Source organism: Phoca vitulina, unplaced genomic scaffold (assembly GCF_004348235.1).
Source record: "Phoca vitulina isolate PV1807 unplaced genomic scaffold, GSC_HSeal_1.0 scaffold13, whole genome shotgun sequence".
Classification (NCBI taxonomy): Eukaryota; Metazoa; Chordata; class Mammalia; order Carnivora; family Phocidae; genus Phoca; species Phoca vitulina.
Window position 1 is genome coordinate 37835009 of NW_022589716.1, and position 21493 is coordinate 37856501.

At 39.9% G+C, this 21493-nt stretch overlaps 1 protein-coding gene across 8 annotated transcripts in view; it reads left to right on the top strand.

Annotated features, from left to right (window-relative positions):
* Positions 1–21493, top strand: part of GRM7 (glutamate metabotropic receptor 7) — a 906130-nt gene that overhangs the window by 724871 nt on the left and 159766 nt on the right. For all 8 annotated transcript variants that reach the window (XR_004300388.1, XR_004300389.1, XR_004300390.1 and 5 more), the window contains exon 8: positions 19714–20649. Coding sequence is in view for 4 of the 8 variants with exons in the window: in XM_032411836.1 (XP_032267727.1) it covers positions 19714–20649 (936 nt within the window). In the remaining 4 variants the exon portion in view is untranslated. The remainder of the gene's footprint in view (positions 1–19713; positions 20650–21493) is intronic.

Sequence of the window (21493 nt, forward strand, 5' to 3'; positions counted from 1 at the left end):
CACTAAGATGTAAAAAGAAGGTTGTGGACTCAGGCCCTTAACACCTGAGCTCCAGTTTCCTCATTCACCAAGTCCAGGCACGAATTCTTACCTTGAATGGTTTATAATGAGGATTAGAGATGGTGTATACTTAATGCCTGGCATTCAGTGGATGTTCAGTAATAATAATTATATTATTGAAGAGTAAAAGGCATTTTTTGATAGGTCATAGGTAAATAAATTTTTTTCTGGCTCAGTTTTAGGTCCAAAGTGGTTTTTGCAAGTAAAAATATTGACCTGGTATTCAAAAAAGCAAAAGAAAAGATATGAAGTCCTCCAGCACTGATAGAGTGCTTGTGGATCATAGGAGAATTCCACAATTCTAGTGCCATACCCTAATGGGAGGGAAGAGAATAGTAATAAACAACAACAACAGCAACGACTTGATTATTATTATGCTCAGAAAGCTTATCCAACCCAGGTCAAAGCTAACTTCATCTTTGTCTCATATATTTCTTAAAAGAATTCAAAGTTTATCTATTTCAGTGGATTGCATTGCCTAAATGTTACAGACATAGTCTGGGCATTAAACTATTACATTTTCAAGTTCTGGATTAAGAAAATAATTACAAGACCTAAATAGTTTAAATCCTAGCTGCCAAGTCTTATGAATATTATAGTGCTATCTATAAGGCTGAGTAATTGTTTGATCTGTTGACATGGTAACCGTTGTGTAAAAGCAATCTGTAAGGTTGTATTCGATCTTCCGAGCAGTCCTTAAGAATTGTGTTCAGACATAGCCATTGAAATCTGGGAAGCTTCTTATTAAAAGCATGACCAACAACGTGGTTAATTTTCCTCAGAGAAGATGTCAGTTAACCCTAATAGAATTATTTTGGTGCTGATTTTGTTTAATCAAACATCACAAAATAATTGAGCTCTGAACAAATGGCTTATAGAAATGTGCAGGTTGGCAAGAAAGATTGGAGAGTGCATTTCAATAATGCATATATATTAATAGTTACTTTTTCCATTAAAATGGGCAATTATTGAGGGGCCTGGCGCTCCGATGTGTGGCCCTTACAGAACTGCTTTTTTTCTCATCCCACAGAAAGTCAGGTGCCCTGACAGAGGGGAGCATTTGGAGGTTTGAAAGGAAGGGAAATTGTGCTGTTTATCACCTCTCAGGTCTGGGAGGACAAAACCCAAGGTTTGTGACCCACATTTATTTATAGACATCTTACACACTATCCCTATGTCCAAGATCTCCAGAAACATCTTTACAACCATGATTTAAGCCACTATTTCAAACCTCTGGCTGTATAGAAGAATCCTAAGGGGAGCTTTTAAAACCTACTGATGTACAGGACCTGAACAATTCAATCAGAACCCTTCTGGCTGGGGCCTTGACATGGGTATGTTTCAAAAACTCCCAACATGTCCTGGGCAGAGTACTACTGCTTTGAGCCATTGGTCATTCTACAGAATTATTTTGCAACTTCTCTACAAAAGTGAGTAACATAAAGGATTAGATGATCAAATCTGACTTGCACACATTAGTGATTTTACCCATTGTATCAGTCAGCTCAGGCTGCCATAACAGAATACCACACACTGGGTGGTTTTAACCTCAGAAATGTATTACCTCACACATATGGAGGCTGAAAGGCCAAGATCAAGGTGCCAGCAGGCTTGGTGTCTGATGAGACCTCTCTTCCTGGCCTGCAGATCCCACTTCTTTGCTGTGTCCTCACATGGCCTTTCCTCTGTACCTGCACACACTCCTGGTGACTCTTCGTTTCACACTGGTACTGTTAGATTCGGGCCCCATACTTAGGACTTTATCCAACCTTAATAATCTCTTTTAGGGCCCCATCTCAAAATAGAGTCACATGGTGGAGGGGTTAGGGCTTTAACTTATGAGTTTGGGGAAAAACATTATTCAGTCCATAAAACCCACTAACAGGCTTTTTACTCCGAATTCCAGAGTTACAAATAATTTTGAGACACAGAAAGTAAGAGAGATCTGGAAGTACCAATACCACTCCCTGGGTCCTTTCTTGCCTTCGGGTCATACTTTTAACTCAGGGTAATTAAGTTTGTAAGTAATTTATGTGCCTACATGGAGAAAAGCTGTTTTGGACATGAAACATCATTATTTTAAATTTAGATAGGTACAGAGCTTACATGATGTTTTCTAGGAAATCATACCCTATAAATTGGTAGATTCCAGTGGGTTTGTTTAACATAAGCAATTTCACACAGACTCAGTACATCCTGCTACAAGTATTCCATAGATAAGAATCTCAAGCTACGATTGGTTTGTTTTCCAGGAAGTCTGTTGTTAGAAAAAGGAAATTTGACTCAGCAACTTTTTTTTTTTTTCCTGGAGGATACCCTCACATGTATCCTCCCTCACCACTCCATACAGGAGGCGAATAAATTATAGTCCAGCTGGTAACCATAGCCTTCCCAGTGGGACCTGTGGCAGTCCTGAGCTGACCTCTTTCTTCCTCTCCACTCTGATGGACAGTGTTGTTAATCTCACCACAAAGCTCTGGGCACACTCTGACTTCAGTTTCTTTGCTGTTAACGGTGTGTTCTCCAGACCAGCACTGTCACCCAGGAGCTTGTTAAAAATGCAAAGTCTCAGGCCCACTCCCGGCTGACTGAATCAAAATTTGTATTGTAACAAGATTCCCAGGGGATTTGTTTGCAAGTTCAAGTTTGAGAGGCACATTGAAAGGGGCCAGTCTTCTCTGCCTCAGGGCCTTTGCAGTTGCCCTGTTATTTCCCATTCATGTGTCCTCACCTTTCAGGTCATAGCTTAAATATCACCTTTTCTCTTTCATCTACTGAGAGGAGCTGCCCCCATGTTATTATTGCATTAGCACATTATTTATTTCCTGATTAACACTTGTTACATATTTTAATTGTTGTACTGTTGCTTTGTTTGTCTTACTAACTTAAACTCCTTGAGGTAAGGGAATCTTACTGGGCTTGATCATCAGCCATATCCTACTGAACATCACTCTGTGCATACTGAGTAGCTAGTAAATAGTTGTTGAATCAATTATGAGCAAACTGATTTTCCATGATCTGGTGCCTGCCTGTGTCTGGCTCTAACATTATCTTCTTTCTTCTTTCTTTGCACTCTAGATTTCAGCTCAACTTAAACTACTTACAGCCCTCCATCCTCATCCCCATCCCTGAATCAAGTGTTTTCATGCTTTCTTGCATTTGCTCAAGCTGTTCACTCTTCCTGAGTGCTTTCTCCCCATCTTGTCCCACTAAAGAGTGCATATTCACCCAGAGACTGCTCCACTAACCTAGAAAAGGCAGCTAAAGGACCAGCTGGACGGCATTTGTATCTTGAGTTACATTGGATTTTAGTGACACTTAACATAACACCAAAATCCAATTGAGAGAAAGGAAATAGGTGTTTCTCATATCTGTATTGCCATTGCTTAATACATGAGCACAGGAACGTCTCAGTGAATGGCCTTTGAATTATGAGGCAGGAGGAATACAAGATGATGTCTGGAGGATTTAAAGACCACCCATGTCTACTTCAAAATTTTGCCATGAAAGATCCTTCCCAGACATCATAGTTTCTATAGTCCTGCATGTACTTTTCATGGTGAAAAAGTACTTTTTATATCCCTTTATGTAGTGGTCTAGCAGTCCTGGAAAGATAAGCTGAATCAAATAAACACTTGATTAGCCACACTACTGAAGATAACCTAGCTTCTCAATGTAAAAATAAACAAATATGCTGTCTTAGTCCGTGCAGGCTGTTATAACCCAATATCATTCACTGGGTAGCTTGTAAACAACAGAAATTGATTTCTCACAGTTCTGGAGGCTGTTAAGTCCAAAATCAAAGCATCAGCAGATTCAGTGTCTGGTGACAGCCTGCTTCCTGGCTCAGGGACTCCTGTCTTCTCACTGTGTCCTCACCAAGGCTGAAGGGGTGAGAGAGCACTCTGGGATCTCTTTTATAAGGATGCTAATCGCATTCATGATGGCTCCCCCTTAGTGACATAATTACCTCCCAGAGCCCGCTTCCTAATATCATACCATTGGGATTAGGCTGAATTCACCATAGGAATTTGGGGAACGATAGCATATCCTCTTTGGTTTAGGGGCCACTTGTCTCTTAGCTTTGTGGACTTTCCATTGTGACATAGACTCCGTTTCTCAAATAGTCTAACATCTCAACAGCCTTCTGCAAAACTTCTTATGGGACAGAATTCAGTGGCAGTACGTGGCTACTTACTTAGATGTAGTATGAAGGATACTGAAAGGCTTTTTACCCAAATATGTCACTTCCATATCTTCTGAGCTGTGAACTGAGCCTGCTGTAATTCCAATTTTTGAGTTGTTTCCTTGGATCGATGTGGAGGTGTCTGTTAAGGAGATAAATTTCCAATTCATCATTGGAAAGTATATGCTTTAAAAAAAATACTAACTCAGGGCGCCTGGGTGGCTCAGTCGTTAAGCGTCTGCCTTCGGCTCAGGTCATGATTCCAGGTCCTGGGATCGAGCCCCGCATCGGGCTCCCTGCTCCGCGGGAGGCCTGCTTCTCCCTCTCCCACTCCCCCTGCTTGTGTTCCCTCTCTCGCTGTCTCTCTGTCGAATAAATAAATAAAATCTTTAAAAAAAAAAAAAATACTAACTCAAGCGCAGTTTGTAAGGAGCTGTAACCCAGTTCCCTGTGATAGGGAGGTTAACTTTTTAGTTTGGCTTGCCTGGTGTTCCCCGGGAAGACATATTTGGCTTAGTCTTGCTAACCTGCATGGGGGAGAGGACCTGTCAGTTAGTAGGGCTTCATGGTCAAAGGCATGGAGGCAGTGAAAAAGAGAAAGCTAAAGACTGCATGAAATAATAGCTTATTCTCCTTCTAATGAAAAAAATGAGAAGAAATAAAAATACTTTAATTGAATATTAAGTCTTCTAAAACACTCCCTTATGTACAGTCATATTTGATTCTCCAATAACTTAACTCCATTTTACTGGTGAGGAAATGAAGCTTCACAGAAACAAAGGATGATCCAGCTAGCATCCTGAGGGTTGACAATCCAGTTCATGTCCTCTGACTTGCCATGACCTGACAGATTACACTCGCCCAAGAAGGGAATAAGATCTGAAAGGTGATGCTAGAATTCCAAATTAGTTATTAGTATTAGTTAGCCAGTGTCACTGTTTTCCATAGTGTTATGGACACTCTGTGTTATTGGACAGATACAGATTCTGCAGGATGTTGAGATAATCGGTATGACAGAGGGATAAAGAATGTTTGTTCTGTACTAAACCACTGGCTTGAATCAAAGCATAGTCTCTCCTTAATAGCAAAACCTCCCAAGGTCTTTAATAAACTGTACTGTAGCCCCTCCCAACATGGCAATGTTTAATGGGAGGCACCTGGGGGGTTCTATGTTCAAGGAATATATTGCAGGGCTAGTATTCATTAGAATGAAATGTGGGGATAACTATCCTAAAAAATCTATATAGAAACAGTTTCTTTCCTCTAGTTTAGAAAAGGGAAGCAAGAGATTCAGGGGCTTACAAAAATGGAAAGAAAAGAGAAAAGAAAAAAAAAAAAACAGAAGGAAAATCAAAAGCCCTTCTTGTCTCAGAGGGTAAACTAACTGATCAGCATCCTTCTCCACTTACCTGGCAGAGAGCATGACTCACTCCAGGTGAGTGGGTGAAAAGCAATTTGCAAGTTGTCTGGTTAGAAAAGAAGATTTAGTAGCAGTGATATGAGGACTTCTATTGTTCTTGCTTGTATACTTTGTCATATTTAAGCAAGTCAGAGTTGGGAGGCTCAAACAGAAAGGAAGAACACAGAGTGTTCAAGGGCATAACAAGAAGCCATTCTCCGCCCAACCCCCGCCCCCCAAGATTCATCTCTTTACATTCTAATCCTGGGGGTTCTTTCTTGGAACAGAATTTTCGCTGGTTCTGATCCACCTTTCAGGCTCTGAAGGGTTTAAAAAAATACGTGATGGCCCCAGTTTTCAAAGTCTAAGAGGAAGAATAGTCCAGGTCAAAATGCTAAGAGATGTCAACAAAGGGAGAGGGTATTTGTAGTGCAGAGACATCAGGGAATATTTGGGGTATTTGAGCTGGTTGTTGAAGAATTAGGTGAAAGCGTGACAGCTAAAGGACAGTGTGAACTGGATAATGCAAATAGGGAATGAAAAGGTATTCGGGGGAAGCAGAAGTACTGCCCTTTCCTAGAAGAGTAACTTAGGGTGTTGGGGTGATGAATGCAGATGAGGCTGGAGAGGAGGGCCAGGGGTCTGCTGGGGAGGGACTTGATGGCCAACTGAGGCGTCTGCACTGCCTCAGGAGGGCAGCGGGCTTGAATCCAGGCTGCAGTAGCCCCGCACTCACCTTCCAAGAAGGCACTCTGGCCTTGACATAACAAATAGGCTTTTTGAGCCACCCTTCTAAGTACAGGGTGAACATAAGGAAACAACTTGGATGTGCTCTCTTCGAGTAGAGGGAGACAAAGAAGCAAACACCTAGATGTTTCATTGCCGATTGTAACTGCTACGAAGAGGAATTCCAGAAGAAAAGAGTAAGAAATGAAAGGGAAGACCTAAAATCAGAGAGAGCCATTAAGAGAACACAGTAATGATAATTTTAGTAGATCCTTGCCGTTGAGGACAAAGATGAAAGGGGTTCACAGAAGAAGACTGGAATAAACTTTGCAACTATTATTTTTTGAGGGGAGTAAGATGGAGAGGGCTATCAAAAATGAACAGTATTGGCAATGATAATGATTTGAATAGACATAACTCATGTAGATTTTACCATGTTGTAAAACAATGTGTGTCACGACATTAATTTTCTCAGTAAGTCTAGGAGGTACTCTTACTGTCTAAATTTCACAAATTAAAAAAAAAAAAACCTTTGAGTGCTCAAAGGTTCAGAGAATATAAATGACCTGGCCAAGATTCCTCTTAGGATTTGAGCACATGTCCCTCTGAGTCCAACACTCATGTTAACTACTCTGGTAGTTAGGTAGACAGGTCGGAGGGTGTGGGTGAAATCGAGAAGGGGAAGGAAAATGATATGTTCAGTTTTTGATGCAGAGAGTCTGAAATGCCCCTGTGGCATGAATTGCTAGTGATATTCCAATGGAAGAATCAGTGCTCAAGAGTGTAGGGAGAATTGGAAATGGCCATCCTAAAGTTCTTTGCTTATTGAAGCCATAAAGCATTCTAATGATGATTATTCAGGCAGCAATGATGTGTCAGGCACCATGCTAATTTCTTAGACATGTTATCTCATTTAGTCTTCATAACTGATAAGCTTGGCAAACAGACACTCAAATTGTCTATTTGCCTTTGGATATCATGTCTGGAGGTGATGAGGTCTTTGAACCCAGGGAAGTCTGACTTCCCAGATCATGCTCTTTCTATTTTGAGCTGTAGCTAAGCTTACTAACAGAAGGTAGTATTCAGAGAACATTTGTTACCCGAAACTGGGACATGCTGAGCCTGCAACAAGTAAAGGGGAACACTGGAGATCTTTCCCAAAGCTGTGTCTCCCTGAACAACAAAACTGGGGAAGTTTTATTTATTTTTATTGTTTTATTTTTTTTAAAGATTTTATTTATTTGTTTGACAGAGACACAGCAAGAGAGGGAACACAAGCAGGGGGAGTGGGAGAGGGAGAAGCAGGCTTCCTGCGGAGCAGGGAGCCTGATGCTGGGCTCGATCCCAGAACCCTGGGATCATGACCTGAGCCAAAGGCAGACGCTTAACGACTGAGCCGCCCAGGCACCCCAAACTGGGGAAGTTTTAAACTAAGGGTACTTGCATGATAGGCAGTTCAGCATGGAATTGGGGTAAAAGTCATCTTAAGGTGACAGAGTCCATGTCAAGTTCACAAGGTCCAGCAAGGGTCAGCATCATCAATTATCTGGATTTAGTTGGTTCAGTATTTGAGTGCTCAAAGGGGTTTAAATCTTGCAAAGATAATTCAAGAACGTGCATCACATCAGTCTTTACTTTTGAACCAGCACTGGGACTTTTACCACTGATTTATTGTCCCTGATATGATTAGGTTATCTCCTAGCCTGATAGTGCCTGTTCTAAAATTCTGTTATTCCCTTAAAATCATTATCTACTGGGGTCTCTTCTGCAATTTCAGCATAACCCAGGAAGTTCTGCAAGAAATGTGCTTTGGGCAAGTAGTGCTGATCAGGGAGAGATCACAAGATGGCCAGAGGCCTAATGACTTTTTAGTCATGACTTCTTATGACTTTTTTTTTTCTTTTCTTTTTTCTTTCTTTCTTTCTTTTTTTTTTTTTTTGAGAGGGAGAGAAAGAGCAAGCACAAGCAGAGGGAGGGGAGGGGCCGGGGGGGAGAGAGAGAGAGAGAGAATCTTAAGCGGGCTCCACACTCAGTGCAGATCCTGATGCAAGGCCCGATCTCATGATTCTGAGATCATGACCTGAACCCAAATCAAGAGTCAGATGCTTAACCGACTGAGCCACTCAGGGGCCCCCTAAAATGACTTTTCTTATGTCAAGAAAGCTATGCCTTGTCTTCATTTTCCCAGGGACCCCTAACTCTTTCTGTTTAAACAGTCAAGTGTAACTGAACCAACATGAGTTTGCTCCTTGGTGATTCAGAAACTGCAAGAGGTTGAGTTGTCCCACAAAGAAACTTCTTAGTTGTAGCAGATAAGGAGATCACAGGGAATGGCTTCCAAAGCAATGGCTCCCTGAGAGAGGGTGAATGGGTTTCTTTTGTTTAGGGTTAGGATGAATATTTACATCGGGAAGCCCTCTCATCCTATGTAGAGGTGGGCATAAGGTCACACATGCACCTTAAGGAAACATGTCTGTACATACATAGTATGTGATGTAAATGAGGCTGAGGTTCCTCCCTGGGTGGAGATTTTAGTATTGTAATGAGGTAAAGGTAATTGTAGGTCATTCTAAAGGTCACTCCATGATCCCTCTGTGCAGGCACAAGTCAGGTTTTGGTCAGAAGGTCTAGGTTGTCTGGATCAAAGGGAGGTCCTGTCAGGGCAGTCACTATCACCTGGGCTTGGGTTTTGAGTTTCATTTGTCTGAGTTAAGGTGAAAGCCTGAAAGAAGAGCTTAGGGGAAAATGTAAGACAAAGGTTAGTGAGTACAAGCAGGTGGGCAGTCAAGGCCAAGTCTTGGGGTCTAGCTAGTGATACGGGGACCTATTCAAATCAAGTTCTGTCCTTGGCTGCAGATAGTACATGATTTGTACCCCCCCCCCCCGCCTTTTATGGTGTATTCATTGTGTTCATTTTCCCTCTACCTAGGAGTTCAGTGCTCCATATTTAATTCCCTTTCTTCCCTGAAGAAAATGCCAAGGACTTTTCAACTGTAAACTTTCACACCATAGATGTATAGTAAATGACCAGAAAACAGATGAGGCTCATATAAGTGATTGGGGTCCTTACTTACTTTTTTTTCCAGTATTTTATTTATTTATTTATTTGAGAGAGAGAGAGAGAGAGAGCACGAGCATGAGTGGGGAGGGTCAGAGGGAGGAGCAGATTCCCTACTGAGGAGGGAGCCTGATGCAGGGCTCCATCCCAGGACCCTGAGATCATGACCTGAGCTAAAGGCAGAACCTAAGCGACTGAGCCACACAGACACCCCAAGTAGGAATCTTTCATTCCTAGTTACAATTAAACTCAAATTTTGGCTAGAGGAGAGGTCAGTCTTTTCTGTCATTCACCCTGTCATTCACGAATTCAATCTAACAACGCTATGGAGCCTCCTCCCAGATTTGAGTTTCCAACAAGTGAATAAAGTGGACAGAAGCTCTGATCTCAAGGAGCTTACATAGAAATTGGGAATTAAGACTTTAAAGCAGAAACATATTTCCATAATGACAAACTGTGTTAAGTTCTTTAAAGGGGGATCTTTAGAGTTTATTAAAGGAGGATCCAGTCTGGTGGGGTCCCTCCTGAGCAAGAATTCAGGGAACTGAGCATATTGCAGCCCCATACTCACTGTGGGGTAGGAACCTTCATGGAACCTTCATGGAACCCAGCTAAAGGCAGTTGATGTGTGTCCCTGCTGGAGAGCTTAAGCATAAAGGTGACATGATCAAATCTGCATGCTAAAGGATCCTTCTGGCTTTAGTGCAGCTAATGGGATTAGGAAGGGGCCAGGAGGAAAGGAAGGTGGGAAAACTCCACAGGAAGATTTTGCAGAAGAGGTGTGGTAGCAAAGATGAGAAAATAGAATTCATTTTTCTAAGGCACCTTTTTTTTTTTCCTGTTTTGTTCCCAGCAATTAAAACAGGGTGCAACACCCAATGAGTTTACAGGCATACCTCAGAGATAGTGTAGGTAGGCTTGGTTCCAGAACACCACAATAAAGTGACTATCACAGTAAAGATTGTCAGATTAACTTTCTGGTTTCCCAGTGCATATAAAAGTTATGTTCACACTAAACTGTAGTCTATTAAGTGTAGAGTATGGCACCGTGTCTTAAACAATGGTACATACCTTAGTTAGAAAATTCTTTATTGCTAAAAAATGTTAAGCATCAGCCATGTCCACAATAGCCAAAATATGGAAAGAGCCCAGATGTCCACTGACAGAAGGATATACACACACACAGTGGAATAGTTGTCAGCCATCAAAAAGAATGAAAATTTACCATCTGCAACGATATGGATAGGAGTAGAGGGTATTATGCTAAGTGAAATAAGACAGAGAAAGACAAATACCATATGATTTCAATCATGTGGAATTTAAATAACACATGAACATAGGGGAAGGGAAGGAAAAATAAAGATAAAACCAGAGAGGGAAGCAACCCATAAGAGAGTCTTAACTATAGGAAACAAATTGAGGGTTGCTGGAGGGGAGGTGGGAGAGGGGATGGGGTAAATGGGTGATGGGTATTAAGGAGGGCACTGGATGTAATAAGCTCTGGCTATTATATGCAACTGATGAATCACTAAATTCTACCCCTGAAACTAATAATACACTATATGTTAACTAAATTGAATTTAAATTAAAAAATGTTAAAAAATGTTAAGCATCATCTGAGTGTTCATTGAGTTGTAACTTTTTTTATTTTTATTTTTTTTTATTTAATTTTTTTGCTGGTGGAGGGCCTTGCCTTAATGTCAAGGCTGCTGACTGATCAGGGTGGTGGTTGCTGAAGGATGGGGTGGTTGTGGCAATTTCTTAAAATAAGACAACAATGAAAAGTTTGCCCCATTAATCTTTCTTTCACTTGAACACTTAAGAGGCCATTGCAGGGTTATTAATTCCCTTAATTTCAGTATTGTTGTGTCTTAGGAAGTAGGGAGGCCTGAGGAGAGGGAGAGAGATGGGGAAATAGCTAGCTGGTGTGGCAGTCAGAACACACAAGATTTATTTATTAAATAAATTATCAATTAAATAAACCCATTCACCATTTTATATGGGACTGTTTGATGGCGCCCCCAGAACAATTACAATAGTAGCATCAAAGATCACGGATCACAGATAATCATAACAGATATAATAATATGAAAAAATTTTAAATATTGTGAGATTTGCCAAAATATGATACAGAGACACGAAGTGAAAAATGCTGTTGCAGGGGCACCTGGGTGGCTCAGTCAGTTAGGCGTCTGCCTTCGGCTCAGGTCATGATCTCAGGGTCCTGGGATCGAGCCCTGCATCAGGCTCCCTGCTCAGTAGGGAGCCTGCTTCTTCCTCTCCCTCTGTCTGCTGCTCCCCCTGCTCATGCTCTCTCTCTTTCAAATAAATAAATAATCTTTAAAAAAAAAAAAAATGAAAGAAAAATGCTGTTGGAAAAATGGTACCCACAGACTTGTTCAGTATAAGGTTGCCACAAACTTTCAATTTGTAAAAAATGCAGTACCTGCTAAAGGTCATAAAAGGAAGAACAATAAATCAAGATATGCCTGTATTTAATATATAGTTTGTTATATGAAATGATTAACTCTTAAGTGATTTCAAGAGGTAAAACCTATACAAGTTGTCGGTAACTTAAATACGGGGGGCCAAGGGAAGGGAAGGCCATGGGAAGGGAAGATGTGACAGCTGACAAAACTTGTGGTTTACAGGCAGATAAGGTTGCCATGCAGAGGGCTTTGTCCTTTTGTTTTCTTTGGATCTGCGTCAGTATTTTCTATAAAGGGCCAGAGAGTAAATAGTTCAGGCTTTATGGTCCATGCATCCACAGCTACTCAACTTCTATTGTAACATAAACTGGCCACAGACAAAACTTAAATGAACAAGTGCCATGATGTTCTGATCCAACTGCTATTTGCAAAACAGGCAGTGGGCAGGATTCAGCCCACAGGCAATAGTTTGCCAGGCCCTGACCGGATCATGACTTTAGTTTTATTTATTTATTTTTTTAAAGATTTTGTTTATTTATTTGACAGAGACACAGCAAGAGAGGGAACACAAGCAGGGGGAATGGGAGAGGGAGAAGCAGGCTCCCCGCTGAGCAGGGAGCCCGACGCGGGGCTCGATCCCAGGGCCCCGGGATCATGACCCGAGCCGAAGGCAGACTCTTAACAACTGAGCCACCCAGGCACCCCCATGACTTTAGTTTTAAACAAGTGTAATTGGAGGTATTTTTGAGGCATCCACATAAATATGTTCATATTATTAATTATTGTTAAATCCAGCTGTTAAAAAAAAGTACTTCCAAAAGTATTTAGTAATTAGAACAAGATAAAATATCTAATCTTTGATTGGTAAGCATCTTTTAGGGAATTGTGTTCCCAGAGGGGGAGTAGATAAGTGGTCATTTGTAGTTAGCATATACATTTTAAGGAGATGGCTCCTCTAGTGACAGTATTGTTTCCAAAAGTGACAGCTAGCTAGTGTCAGCAGATGTGCATTGTTTGGCCCTCAGAGTACATGATATCTTTTGAAAGGCATCAACCTTATAAAAAATCAGAAGGTTCCACATAAGGCTGTTGGGGGGGGGTGGAGGAAGAAAGTGCTGAAACCAAGTATAGTCATTCCTTTTAGTTAGCGATATAGAAAAGTTTCATAGAGAATGAGAAACCTAGATTGACTTGAGGGGCAAACTGTTCAATTAATCTGGGATGTTTTAATTATATACATTTGAGAATAAGCACCACCCCATTGTTTGTATTTGAGGGAAATGCAGGCATTGAAACAGTGAATGCAGATCATTTAGGCAGAACTATTATGAAATCTGTTCCTGATTTATAATTTAACACATATTTATAAGTATGCATAATTGTACTGTGTTCCTTTAGACTTGGTTGTTTGGGGGACAGAATTGTCTTATTCCCACCCACGTCATTTGTTTATTTTATATGTTCTGCTGCTGTAGGCATTTTAAGTTGTTTGGGCAATGACATTATGAAATGTAAGTCTAGAGACTTTACTGACTATGCAAATCTGTAATTTCACTACAGCTTCATACTTTCCCATTAAATCATAATAGAGTATCACTGAGCATTTTCTGTCACCCATTCAGAATTTTAACGAGAGATGCTGCATCATAAGGTCAAGAATAGAAGTCCAGGGAAGTAAATCTCTATGGTCAGTAGCTTCTTTAAAAAGCGCAAAGATTTTCTTCGAAACCCCAACCCTTCAGAGAACATAATTCAGTAGTTCCCAAACCTGTCTACATTTCATCTGAGGAGATTTAAAACACAGTGATGCCTATTTGAAAATTTTAGAGAATCCCCCAAGTGATTCACGTGTGTAGGCAACTTTGGGAGCCCCTGGCTTAATTCAAAATCAAGTCTATAACAGCATAAATTTACCTGCATCTTGGACCTCCAGGAGCTTTGCGGTGAGATGAAGCTTGGGTCCCTCCATGAATGCCCAGGGTCCACCATAGTAAAAAGCCATTCCTAACATTCTTCCTAGAGTACATTAAACAAATAAACAAACAAACAAACAAACAAAAACGATGATTCTTATAATTAAGGTTTGAATAGGTATAATCTGAATTAGTGTTTTTATTGTAATATAGCAGCCCTGAAACTCTTGTTTCATGTCTAGTCATGCTGCCTAAAGTTTAAAAATAGAGACTCAGTCTTAAAAAAAAAAAAAAGAAAGAAAGAAAGGAAGAAAGAAAAGAAAAAGAAAAAGAAAAAAAGTCATTGAGTGCTGCTACAGAATTCCTTGTGAAGCTCTTAGTAGCCCCTCCACCTTGCCCACTCTGCCCCCCTCCTAGAACCGAAACCTAGCTCTTTTGTAGTATCAAAAATTCAACATTCCTTTGCATGTTTCCTAAAAAGCCTTTTCCATAAATTAGGACAAATGTATTTTAATGAACAAATGGTGTTTTAATAAGAAAGCTCTTTTTTTTTTTTTTTTTTTTTTTTAAGAAAGCTCTTTTTAAATTAGTTCATTCTATTACGGTTTTAATAAGCAAAAAAATAATATTGTAGAGAATTATGCAATAAAAGCACCAGCCAGCTTGGTCTACAGAGTAAGCTTCGGAAACATGCAAATGGAATTTCACTAAAGAAAATATCCCTGGAGTGACAAAATTTTCTTTCATATAGAAAATGTCTGTGTAGGGAAAAGAACAGATCTCTTCTAGATAAAAATGATGCACCAAACAGTGTTTATAAAAATTCTATCTCTGTTTGAGTTCTGCATTTGGCAGTAAGACAGCAACTAATTTGGTTTTATTTTAAAATTCCAGTGATTATAAGGTCTGCACTTTCCCTGTGGAGTAGCTAACTCTCTACTAGAGCCAGACCCCAATTTTTCTTTGCCAGTCACATGTGCTAGAGAACTTTAGCTGACAGGTGCTTTTTCATTGTTTCTCTCCGAGCCAGAAGCAGTGGAGTCACAGCTGATGTTCAGAGTCTAGGGCTTTACCACTCTCTTTTAGGAGCATTCCCAGGAGACAAGATGAATGTGTCTGATCATATGTGCTTTGAAAATCCCTTTTCCTTCTGGAGCTACCTACTCTCCCTGTTGGAATTTGAATTACTGGCTAATTGCCTAACAGTCAGAAGGTCTTCACATACCAGATGCAGAAGTAAGAAAAAGCGTATTTGTTGGACTGTTTCATTGCAAGTAGTAGACTATCCAGGAAGTGTTGGTCATCCAGTAAGGAAAGTTTATCATTTCATGTTTGAAATTCAGGGGTACAGTGGTACGTGTATTGGTTAATTTTGTGATATCATTATGCCACTGTTAAAGAATGATTAATAAAGACAATTTAGATGATACTAACTAATTTTAACATTCATGAACTAGACAGTCTCCTTGCAGAGAACCACAAAATGGGGTGGAAGGCAGAAAGCTTTTTACAGGATAAAGATTAAACAACGAAAAGACAAACAGAAAATACCTAATTGGTTGGGGCCATATAGTTAATCTTGTTTGGGGTGAGAAGGCTCAGAGTTGGCTTGGTGTTTGGGGACTAGCTGACTGGATACACTCTGCGTCTGGTCAAGTGGAGCCTGTTTATAGGGACACAGAACCTATCTAACTTTGGTTTGCTGACATGGCACCCTGGGAAGGAGTGGCTCCATCTTGGGCCTAGAAGTTATTTCAACATCATCAAAGACACAAATTCTTTTTTTTTTTTTTTTTTTGAGAGTTGGTAATTTTATTTTTTTCTTTCTTTTCTTTCTTTCTTTCTCTCGTTTTTGATGTAGTATTCCATGATTCATTGTTTGACACAAATTATTTTTTATCTATTTTTTTTTCTATCCTCAGTATATTGACTTCTTCCCATAGCTTGTCTCTTCATGGTTAAAAAATGGCTACTGCAGCTCCATACATCATGTTTGCACACATCAAAGTTCAAAAACTAAAGACATTATATCTCTAATTTGTGTCTCTTTTAAGAGTGAAGAACACTTTCCTGGGACTCTACATCAGGCTTATTTTTGCTTTCATTGACAGAACTCTATATTATTTCTTTCCTAAACCATTGATCTACCTACCCATATAATCTATGTGCCACACATTGTGTTAATTGATGCTACTATCAATAAAGTTCTCTTCTCTTGCTAACAGCTAGGATTTCAACATCTCTTCCCCATGAGGCAGCTACTGAGCAGATCCGGTATCCAATATCCATAAACATTGGTGTCCAGGAAGAAAATGCATCCTTATCAGAGAATATAGAACTGTATCTTCTAAAGAAAATAGTAGTAGTAAACATTCTAGCGCTTTTTTTTCTAATCTTTCTGCACCTTAACTTTGGCTTTCCAAGTATGGCTAACTGAAACATGGTTTTGTTGCAGTGTTCAAAATAAAATTGAAATTTGCATTCCCACTAGCCTCTGGCAAAGTAAATTGACATTATACATGAGTTTTCGTAGTCCTAAATGATTATTCTCCCTTCAATAAGTACCCATAGGCATTTGCAGCTGACTGTTTCTTCTTATGAAACAAGTCACTGAGTTTGTGTGGTTGGGTATAAATACACACAAATCAAATGTATCGTTTTAAAAAAATTCTCACTTACTAAAACTTTTAAAGGTTAGTTGGTACCTTCATTCAACACAGTATATTTTCAATAATGATTTTTGTTGGCAAAGCAAGTAAATTAGGCTTTTGTTCATTTGGTGCAAGAGGCAACTTTGTTGCTATAATATATACAATTAAACTGAGTTGAGATGTACTTTAAATGAAAACTGAAAACAAATTAAGTAATCAGTCAATGTAATGTTTGTAGTTACAGCTCTTGTATATATTTGGATAAGTTAAGGGGGGAAAGAAAGCTATTTGGCATTGCTGGGAATTCTATTTTATTCCAAGGGAGGAAAAAATAGTGAGCTGGCAACATTTCAAATTGGCTGTAAAATATTACAGATAATGATAATTTGTTTTTATATTTATATAAGCCCTACATCTACTCCCATAGATCAAGTTTAATCATATGCCATATTACTATCTACTAGTGTTGGAATCAGGCAATCTCAAGTTTAGCTAATGAAATTTATTTATAGGGTTTTTTTGTTGTTGTTAATCTTTCTTATTAACCATGAGCAGGACCTTTTAATTTGACATTGGGAAATGTTTGTATTAATAATAGCAGTTTTTTAGGTCCCAGCTTCTTACAATTTGACATTTGTAAAGTTAATGCATATCTTTTTCTCTCTTATTACAAATTATTTCCTTAATTCTATGACTTTGGGATGGTTGCCAGTGACTTACTGCCTCAAAAATGATGATATTGAGAAAGAGATGATTATGTTTTATATTTAGCAAGATTTATTAGTGCTGACTTGGGCTTTGCGTTCAGGCAAATGAGTTTACACGAGTCATCTGACGATTCTTGGGTCTCTGCTTAAAGTTTAAATTCAACCATAGAAGGTTATGATATTTTATGAAGCTTAATCCCTGAGCCATTTTTTTCAGAGTTACCTGCATTTGATTTAGATTTTGAATATAGTTCTCATTCAAGTTTTGATGGAAGTATCATACCCTGCTATACATTGCACCCTGTTTTACTATGGCATTAAACTTCCAAGAGCAATAAATTCCTTCTCTTTCCCCCTTATCTCTTAAAATTATACATTTTTTTTAAAAGCCTCAGGTTTTCCAGTATTTTTCTAACCTATTTTTTGGTGCAACTGTATTAAAAATGTATGGGGAATATCAGTTAAATTTGTTCATTGGGTTTTATCCTGTAAATTAATTTGCTGACTTAGGACACCTTTTGCAACTTATAGATACTGAAAGTGTTTATTTAGTACATATTTTTTCAGGACTGTTGGTTGTAACAGAAATGCAACTTAACGTGTTTCAGCATAGCAGAACTTACTGGCTTGCATAATGGTGAGGTCTAGGGAACATGCTTCAGGCATGGCTATATCAAGTAGCTCACACAGTCTAATCAATAATCTTTCTCTTCTCTTTCTCAGTAATCCTTTCCTTTGAGTTGACTTCTTTCTCTTACAAACTCCTTCCTTATTATAGCCATGAGTACTGGCATCTTTACATCCTAGAAATTGCCAGTCCAACAAAAACAAAGATTTTTATTGTGTGTAATCTTAGTAAAGGTAAAATTAAATTCCTTTCCATTCTATAATGATCCTGTCCCTGACCCATATTCTATGGGTAGGGGGTTGGAATGTATCCATTTTTGACAAAGTGTGGTCCCTAGAGAACTGCAGCAACATCACCTAAGATTTTGTTAGAAATACATACTCTTGGGGCACCTGTATGGCTCAGTCATTAAGGGTCTGCATTCAGCTCAGGTCATGGTCCCAGGGTCCTGGGATCAAGCCCCCCATTGGGCTCCCTGCTCCGTGGGAAGCCTGCTTCTCACTCTCCCATTCCCCCTGCTTGTGTTCCCTCTCTTGCTGTGTCTCTCTCTGTCAAATAAATAAAATCCTTAAAAAAAAAAAAAAAAATACATACTTTCAGATCCACTCCCATACCTAAAAAACCAAAAGATTCCACTGTGGGGACCAGCCTACTGGGTGATAAGGAGTCCTCCTAGTGATCCTGATGAATGCTCAAGCTTGAGAACCAGTGCAATACACTGATTGGTGGAGATTGGGTCATGTGAGCAAACCTCCCTCCCCGTGCCTGTCCCTGCCACGGGGCTTCCCTGTAAGCTGCATCTTACAGCAAGCACATAGAAAATAGACCTGAGGAACTGATGTCAGGAAGGAGGAAGAGTAGATGCTGTACTGGCAAATGGGAGATCTCTGCTACAATGAAATTTCAGCCCAATAGTACTTTTTCTTTGTTTCTCATGGTATTATTTCTCATGACACTATTGACTATGAATTCCACTCCAGAAAACCACTGTTGTAAGTAAGCAAATCCACATTCATCCTCCTCTAGGATATAGTATTTTAGTTTTAAATTTCATCTCCAGGTAGGTACATGACCAATATTGAAAGATTTTCAGGGGATGCCTGGGTGGCTCAGTCAGTTAAGCATCTGCCTTCAGCTCAGGTCATGATCCCAGGGTCCTGGGATCAAGCCCCACATTGGGTTCCCTGCTCAGTGGGGAGCCTGCTTCTCTCTCTCCCCCTGCTGCTTCCCCCTTGTGCGCTGTCTCTCACTATCTCTCTCTGTCAAATAAATAAATAAGATCTTTAAAACAAAAAGGTTTCTAGACCATATAATTTTTTTTAATCAAATGCTTCCCAATCACTTAGATGTAAGTCAGCTACCATTACAGCCTTCAGTAACGAACCTTGTTGATCTAGGTGATAAATAGTAGACTAGACTGAATTTACTTCAAAAATTCTCATTGACAATGGCAGTGAGGCCTACAGAATTTTAGGGAAGGTAGTCAACATTGCGATATCATTCAAAATAAATTTAAAGCATTTTTTTTTTAAAGCAGCTAATAGGGGAGATATATGTAAATTTTCGCATTCTTAAGATTTTTATTTCAGTTTATCATATGACTCCTCTGGGCATTTGTTGAAGATCCAAAGGTCTTTTAACTTATTTTTATTTTTAGCATATTCTTATTTGGCAGGTCTAGGGTAGGAACAGGGGATTTGTATTTTTAATAGTTTCCACAGCGAATTCTTAGAATCAAGCAGGTTTGCCATACTCCCTAGTGGTAAGAAGTAAGGATGCTGGGGTAGAATGGTTGGGGTCAAATCTTAGTTGTAGTTCATACTGACTGGGGGGGGGGCGGGGATAGTTGCTTAATGTTGTCAAGTCTGAAATGCTGCTGTTATCACTTATATTCCATTCTCTCCCTTTTCTCTCAACTAATCTGCCAGTTACTCTTTCTCATTTCTTATGCTGCAGATAGAGGACATGCAGTGGGGTAAAGGAGTACGGGAGATCCCCCCCTCAGTATGCACACTGCCATGCAAGCCGGGGCAAAGAAAGAAGACACAGAAGGGAACTCCGTGCTGCTGGACCTGTGAGCCTTGCGACGGCTACCAGTACCAGTTTGATGAGATGACATGCCAACATTGCCCCTACGACCAGAGGCCCAATGAAAACCGAACCGGCTGCCAGGATATCCCCATCATCAAACTAGAGTGGCATTCCCCCTGGGCCGTCATCCCTGTCTTCCTAGCAATGTTGGGGATCATCGCCACCATCTTTGTCATGGCCACTTTCATCCGCTACAATGACACGCCCATTGTCCGAGCATCCGGGCGGGAACTGAGCTATGTTCTGTTGACTGGCATCTTTCTTTGCTACATTATCACTTTCCTGATGATAGCCAAACCTGATGTGGCAGTGTGTTCTTTCCGGAGAGTTTTCCTGGGCTTGGGTATGTGCATCAGTTATGCAGCCCTCTTGACAAAAACCAATCGGATTTATCGCATATTTGAGCAGGGCAAGAAATCAGTGACAGCTCCCAGACTCATAAGCCCAACATCACAGCTGGCCATAACTTCCAGTTTAATATCAGTTCAGCTTCTAGGTGTTTTCATTTGGTTTGGTGTTGATCCACCCAACATCATCATAGACTATGATGAACATAAGACAATGAACCCTGAGCAGGCCAGGGGAGTTCTCAAATGTGACATTACAGACCTCCAAATCATTTGCTCCTTGGGATATAGCATTCTTCTCATGGTCACATGTACTGTGTATGCCATCAAGACTCGGGGTGTCCCAGAGAATTTTAATGAAGCCAAACCCATCGGATTCACTATGTACACGACATGTATAGTGTGGCTTGCCTTCATTCCCATTTTTTTTGGCACTGCTCAGTCAGCGGAAAAGGTAAGTGAAAATGCACACCACACTGTGCATTTCAGAAATGTGTTTGTTTTTTAAATACTGAAACCGAATTGATTGTACAGTGAGAAGTTTTATATCCTGAATTACTAGGCATCAATGCTATAGAAATCTAAAAACTGCAGGGAACTGTGCTATGTTCATTTCACTGGAAACCAATCAAAGGTAGCTTTTTCAAGTTAATTCATGATAGAATTATTCAATGTAGCAAGAGATTATCCAGTATAAAATTGTGTGATCTATCCAAATTAAACCTTCCTATGCATTCATTACCCACCTTCTCTTCTTATACATATGTTTCCTTGGGATAGGAGAAAAAGGCCACAATCCCTCATTAGGATGAGGATGGTCATTACTAGCTCTCTCTCACTCTTCTTAGTGACCATCTAGGCTGTCACTATGGATTGGATCTAGTGTGTGAGCAACACAATATATTAGAGTTGCCCATTTGCATATTACATGTATATGTATATATATAATAGATGAATATAGGAAGGTTTTGGTTATCATTCCACCCTAGGCTCCTTAAAACTAGATGTACATGAATCACATCAAGTGATTCAGAGGGATACCAGAGACTCAACTTTCTAGCAGTGGGAGGGACAGTATGCAGTAGAGCTAGTGTCATCGAGCCTCAGAAGTTCAAAATTAGTGGGCCCTAACATGTTGTCCTAGACACGGCTAGTGTGCATGCGCCCCCATATAGTTATGCATTTTTACAAATCTGTAAGTTAGGCAGCCCTAATGTGTTGATTCTTAAAGCGATTAATGCATGTCTAGCTGTGGGTTTGACAGGCGTGCAAATTAGGCAAAACTAAAGCATTGATTC